Genomic DNA, 6,646 nt, shown 5'->3' on the forward strand with positions numbered 1-6,646 from the left:
AATTAACTAGCATCAACGTTTGCGTCTGTCACGCGAACCTTAAGTAACCGGAATGATGCGTGCTGATGTGTATCTTGCGAGTGTCCCGCTTCTTTGGAGGAGGAAAAGCAAGCCAAACCAAGCCTTCCTTTCCACAGTAGAAATATGAACTATTGTCAGGAACAGCACCCGCCATCCTGGCTCATTCTCTCACCACGCCGACCTCGGACTATTCTGGATGTTTTGCCAGCCGTCGCCGCCGCCGGAGCTGGTGATAACGGCCAGATCCCGCGCGATTCTACGCGAGCGCGTGAAAATGGGGGGGGGGGGGGGGGTCGAGCGTCGCCGACGCGTGTTTATTGGCTGACCGCTGCTCGTACGGTCGATTTGAGTGTGCGCGTCATTGGGGCTTCACGACGCGCTCACCTGCTGCGGCTTCACAGCGTCACGCGCTCCTCAACCCGACAAGGAAGGCGGACATCGCGCAAAGTCCAACCTCCTACCTCTCTACCACGACCGAATATCTCAGTAATCACAAACTGATGGACAACTGAATCCTTGCCGGGGACAAATAAAATCATATTTTCCACTTAAATGGGCTCGTAATGCAGGTAATCATGTGAAAATGTCTTCAAATCCAACTTAGAATCTACCGACGCAGCAGTAAGTTCATCACACGTCATGAGCCAGTGGCATTGAGCTTTCGTGTGACAGTGGATAAAACGCTGAATCAGGGCCATATTTCACACACATAATTCCTTCCACAAAAGCACCATTTCCAGAGACAACACCCTGGACAATCCTCATTGTAATTCGCACATAGTGTTCGGCACTACCCAAAGTAGCACCCTTCCTTTCCGAGGTAATAAATCCTATAGGCATATCACTACGCTCGGACGACCAAAGCACCGATGTACACACAGGAATGTTCACTGTCATGCCAAGGACAAGCCATCACACTGACTTGCATTCCAGGGTACACAAGACTGCTACAGTAGTTTCCCCCATATAGAGTATTGTGCTAAACTGTTGTAAAGCCGTCAAATCGGGCAAGATCCGCAAAAAACGCATTTGATTAAAATTGGAGCGCAAACAAAATCCCATCACGCTTCGACGCCGCATCAATTTGAAGCACAATATGTTATGACCGTTTCGGCATGCATCAGAACTAGTTCTGTGAAAGGAGAAGTGTATATCAAATGAAGAGAGATATCTCGAACGTTCTACGGCAAGCTGCATCCAAAGTAAAACGGCTGTCGACTTCAGCCACACCAAAAACGTGCCAAACCATGCCCTCACGGGTCCTTTCTGGTGCACCACCATGACAATGCGGATAACCAACTGCCTTCCTGTCGCAAGATCAGGCAACCACTGCTGGTCTTCATGATACGATCACACACACACACACACACAGGTAGCGCCGGCTGGCTCACACAAACCCAAACAGAAAGAACAAGTCCGTGTGTATCCACACACACACACAGACGCGCTCACTTCCCATCCCAGCGCACGTATCACAGCCTAAGCGTCGGCGAAGCACGTGCCAGCACGCGCTGCAACCGCGGTCGTGTCCTCCTGGCGTGGCTCCCGGCCGGACGGGCGCGGCCCGGGCCGGTCCGCGGCCTACCAGTCCGGCTGCGTCACCCGGTACGTCATGTTATCCATGCTGCGGATGTCGAGGCCCGCGCCGTAGTAGCTGATGACATAGTCGGAGCCGTCCGCCGGCTTCACCACCTGGGTGGCGATCAGGATGATGTCGACCAGCTGGCCGACGAACATGAAGCCGAGCGTGCAGAACTTGAAGAGGCCCAGGCCCGGGTAGCCGAGGTAGAAGCGGTCGGCGCCCAACATGCCGAGGAACACGGAGAGCAGCAGTGATGTCTCGAACGAATAGCCGTTCCTGTCGGCAGCGCATCCATCGACTGGAGTGGGAGCTCCGGGGACGGCTCGGATGCGGGTCTCGCCAGGTCAGTGACCTTTGTCCGTATGGCGCGCATTGTCCCAGCACTGGCGCTGTTACTCGGACCGCCGTTGGCACTGTCAGGTTGGAAATGATAAGCATACCGCAATTTTGCATGTTTTCCGATCCGCTGATTCAGTACGTGCACTACAATAACCGGTTCATGATGGAATGACGAGGACAAACGGCATTCAAAATTTATACGCCCAAGAGCATGTCAAATAAAGTATATACGCACATCACGCAGCCAGAACGTCTAATCACAGCCGTGCAGCACAAATCCTTACTCTGAGCAGACCTGTGAGCGACACAAGCCCTATTTGACTTTTATCGATATGATGTGTGTTAGCTTTACCACAAACAGTGCGATCGATACACTCAGCATTTCGGAAACCCTACTTCTTAACACACTCACGTGTACTTGCACGGTATGTGTTTCTCGAAGGTATTGTTTCCAGACTCCTTACAGATGATTCCATTCGCAACGGTGCAGTTAACTGAAAGCAAATATTAATTCGTCACGGCTGCTCACGACGAATGGTTAGAACACATTGGCTTCCGTTGCGGGAGTATTTTTACACATGACATCGAACGTTCATAATCTGACCAAGTCGCAAACACAACAACCAAGCTAAGATCTCGTTCTCCAAGGTCTACATCGCGAAAGGTCGGTGTAGAATCGGCATCAGTGTTTACATAGTGTATGCCATACATAGGGATGACCTTGCTAAAGGCTATTTCACGTCGATATGTTATAGGTGAAATCCTCAAGGTTATCAGGATACCAATTTATAAACATTCCCGCAAGACCCCTTCACCATGATCTAGAATAAATGGCAAATGCCACTATTAACGTAAATATAATTCGAGATCAAGGCTCCATCACGCAAAAATAGCATGCCACACGCAACAGGGTGCATACATCAAACACACATTCAGGCGACATCTGCGGTTCAACACGCACCCAGTGCCTTTCCCTCCGGCGTACATCCGGCTGGCTGCTGTGTCTTGGGGTCGATATTGAGGTCCAGACACAGGTACTGGCCCATCTGCAGCGTGGCCGCACACTCCGTCTCATAGACCGCGCCGACATGATGGACGATCGCGCAGATTGCGATCATCGCCGGCACCCACCGCAGATTCATCACGCTCCTCATCTGTGGAGGAGGCAGACACATCGGCCGGGGTTTCCATCTGACACTGATCAATCTGCTCGCCGAATTGCATTACGGCCCGCAGCGTCCGTTACCGAGCGAGAAAATTCCTACCGCGTTCAGGACCGGCAGGTACACGAAACAAAGAACGGGGAGGCGTGCAAACCAGCGGGCCCCTACATTCGGCTCCGGAACGAGGAATTTTAGTTCAGAAACACGGGGACAGATTTGCGGTATCATGAGAGGCCGTGGGCACAAAAAAAAATGACAGCCGCAGAACTTGGCGATGGATGACGACGCTGTTTGATACAAGTCTCTGGACTTTGACGAGTCCTTTCCTTTCAATGTTGTAAAGAGGGTTTTTACGCTGGAAGACTTGGCTGGTACGCTGACGTCCATTCATCCGGAGTAATGGGGATTTGAACATACCAAGTAAAAATTCATGGTAACTGACACAACACAGCAGCACATTTGGGAATCTGCAAGTTCACTCACCGAAGAGCCTTCGGTCGGAAGCATGCAATAACAACAGCAATCACAACACCGGACACCATTAATCTAGAAGCTCCCTTGTGAGTTTGTAACATTCCCTTGGCAAATGTTGAATGAGGCATCTTCGTTTTGGTCATAATCATTTAAGATTGAATTAGGCGGAATACACCGTTCGCCACGTGCATACTCTCATTGGACGGTTAACACAGGGGCATGCTGGCTGCAATTCGTGTGCATCAACTACAACCGAAATTGGCCAGGGAGCACTCAGACACGACCAAGGGAAGGCTGGAAGCCTGACTGGTAGGGCGGATCCAGAAATGCGGGCATGAAACTATGGCCCTTTAAGGACCTTCGAAACAACACGCGGGGAGAAACGCAGAGTTGCCCAGTGTTTCAAAGATGCTGCTACCCACGGTACCAACGCACAGATGCTCAAACTTGTTTACAATGAGGCCACATGTCTTGGCGCCAGAGGTGTCATGGTCACGCATGGGTCTCCGTTATCGCGCCAGCTTTAGCCGACTTCATGCCTGAGAATGCCACCGCCGTGATTAAGTACGGGAATGTGAGGGTGTTGAGCGTTTTTGCATGCAAGGCGCCCTGATCACGACGGCTGGTCACATGGAGCTCTGACTCCTAGCGCCTGGCGACCCGCGGTCCGGCGCGGGCGCCCGTGATCGCGCAAATTGTCAGGTTGCATACCAACGCACAATAGCTTGCAGTCTCACACCAGGCACATCACAACAGTATTGATCTCCACAGCAATCTTGATTTTTGACACCAATTTTGACACCGAAACAATGATTTAATGCCATCATACTAACACACTAATTGAAATAAAGATATTCTCTGTCTCGCCATTACCCCCAAACATGTCACACCCTGCCTGCTTGTACATTTCCAAGGGATTTTGTGAACTCCCTGTTTTTTTCATGTGCCACTCAGGTCAGGGAAGAGATGAGGAGTCCAAGCGGGTGAGATGGCAGTGACATCCTCAAGCACATTGACAAGATGCTGCATGTTGCTGCTATTCAATGCAGTGCTTTAAAAAAAGCAAATGTCACCAAATAGCACGGATTCACATAGGCAGTTTGCATCTCTGAGACAAGTTGGTTCACTTGGGCCAATACATGTTTGATATAGACAAAATGAAAAACTAAGTTCAGAAGCATAAACACCTCTGAAACAAAAACAATCACCCCATGTGGCAAACATGGAACAAGGGATAGAGTTTGTGTGCAGAGCAGACACAGGTGTGGAAAATCTGGCATGGGAAATAGGTATAACCAATGCCCTAATTATATATAACCATGCATGTGGGATGACCTCAGTTAAAATCAAATGTATTATACCACCCAATTCACTGTTCACCCATCATTCTTCCCACATGGCGAAAAACAACCATTAAACCAGTTATATCCTGCATGACTGTCAATCAATATTCAGGAATGATCAGCATTGTAAAATCACAATAATGTTATATGGAAAGTAAGATCAAACAGTCCTCTTCTGATTTTTTTTTTGCTATCATGGCTGGGCAGGTGAGTAGCTGCTGACTGAATTCTTTGCAGTGGTATTTGTACTGACATTAAATGGGCCAGAAGATAGTTCCAAGACAACTGCCAGAGGATGTTTTTTAAACTACTTCTGCATGTTTCTTATAACATATGCTGATGTAATAATATAATTAATGCATAAATATAGCTATCTTTTTTGGCATGCTGGTTAGGTAACATTCTCTAGGGTTGTTTAGTAAGCTTTCTGCATTTACATCAGCAGCAAAAACAGACCTGTTTTGCTAGTTCTTCCAGAAGAGAGTTAAGAGTTTACAACATTTCTTTCATTTCGTGTTTGACCATCCTAAAATCTTGAACTCTATCGCCACAACAGTTATAATTCCCACATCACAACTTGATCAAGAGTACCTGAAACCCATAGAATGTTTTACTGATGTCATTTTTTAATGCCTGGATAATGCCAAAAATTTGAGCTGATAGCAGCAAGAGCACACATCTGAATGTGGGCCTGCTCTCTAGACAGACACACATTCTAACTACATTTTCTTCACATCATGCCCGTTATAGTGTCTGGATTAGCCTTATGAATAGGCCAATCCAGACACTTATATCAGAGCATAACAAAGACTTCAGGATGTGTTTGTGTTCATCCTGAGGGCTCACTAAGTTGGTAAGAGCACCTGCATTTTAATCACCCACTTGTGGCATGGTGGGTTTCAGTCCCTACAGGTGTTTGCAATTTGTCCTTGACAGACACACACATGGTGGCAGCCACACAATGAGGGCTGTGTGGACCATACAAATCATTGTGGCATGTTGAACTTTCTCCAAACAATTCTGCATTTTCCCTGGAAGTGCACATGAAGGTGGTAGGGGCCACGGCTCATACAAGCACTGCCAAGTGGCCCCGGATCCTTTAAATCCATGCATTCAAAGGCCTCATAAAATCCTTAAAAATATTTCAACATATTTTACCTTATCTCGAGTTCCTGCAGACAACCATCGCACTGGGTTCAGCAGCCAATGATATGCTCCATCCGTAAATCGTGATGTTGCAATTATTAAGGCGGCATGGTGCACAAACACATGGTAAAATTCAAACAAAACAGCTACACCTCAGGACATCTCCAAAGCTTACGGAATGTAGCAATTAATGTAACACCCACGAGCCTCCAAGAACTGGTGAACACGATGGTTAAGATGCGAGCAATAGTATCAACAGAATTCGCTTCGTGTTCGTATATCGACGTGCCACAAATGATTATAGCGCCACATTTGAACAAAAAGCGGTGTAAATGGTGTAATTGTGCAAGTCTAAAAGCTGCTAATTTATATAAGTATTCTTTACCGTAAACATCCCCTGATTTTGTTGGTATAAACAAAACGATTCAGACGTAATCACGGACCATTGTGCACTCAAATTATTCTATGAAACTTCAGTCCTAAATGTACCGTCCGTATACCTTCTCTGTTGCGCCTGATTTTGTTTGGATGAAAAAATACATAACTATAATTGCTGTATTTGATTGCGACCTACAACC

The 6,646-nt window shown here is 47.6% G+C and overlaps 1 protein-coding gene across 2 annotated transcripts; it reads right to left on the reverse strand.

Moving 5' to 3' along the window:
• Positions 1-772: 772 nt before the first annotated feature.
• bisc (TM2 domain-containing protein 1 biscotti) lies at positions 773-6,348 on the reverse strand. Of its 2 annotated transcripts, XM_037213945.1 has the most exons (5): positions 6,081-6,348; positions 5,379-5,513; positions 2,904-3,096; positions 2,355-2,436; positions 773-1,879 (listed from the first exon to the last, which is right to left on the reverse strand). In XM_037213945.1, exons 3-5 carry the CDS (start codon positions 3,094-3,096, stop codon positions 1,603-1,605), a joined length of 552 nt encoding a protein of 183 aa, XP_037069840.1. In that variant the 5' UTR covers positions 5,379-5,513; positions 6,081-6,348; the 3' UTR covers positions 773-1,602. The 2 variants fall into 2 exon arrangements, with proteins under 2 accessions (XP_037069840.1, XP_037069839.1); XM_037213944.1 differs by lacking the exon at positions 5,379-5,513.
• Between the last annotated feature and the right edge of the window lie 298 nt (positions 6,349-6,646).

The sequence above is a fragment of the Pollicipes pollicipes genome, unplaced genomic scaffold (genome assembly GCF_011947565.3).
Source record: "Pollicipes pollicipes isolate AB1234 unplaced genomic scaffold, Ppol_2.1 Scaffold_3447;HRSCAF=4054_pilon_pilon_pilon, whole genome shotgun sequence".
Classification (NCBI taxonomy): Eukaryota; Metazoa; Arthropoda; class Thecostraca; order Pollicipedomorpha; family Pollicipedidae; genus Pollicipes; species Pollicipes pollicipes.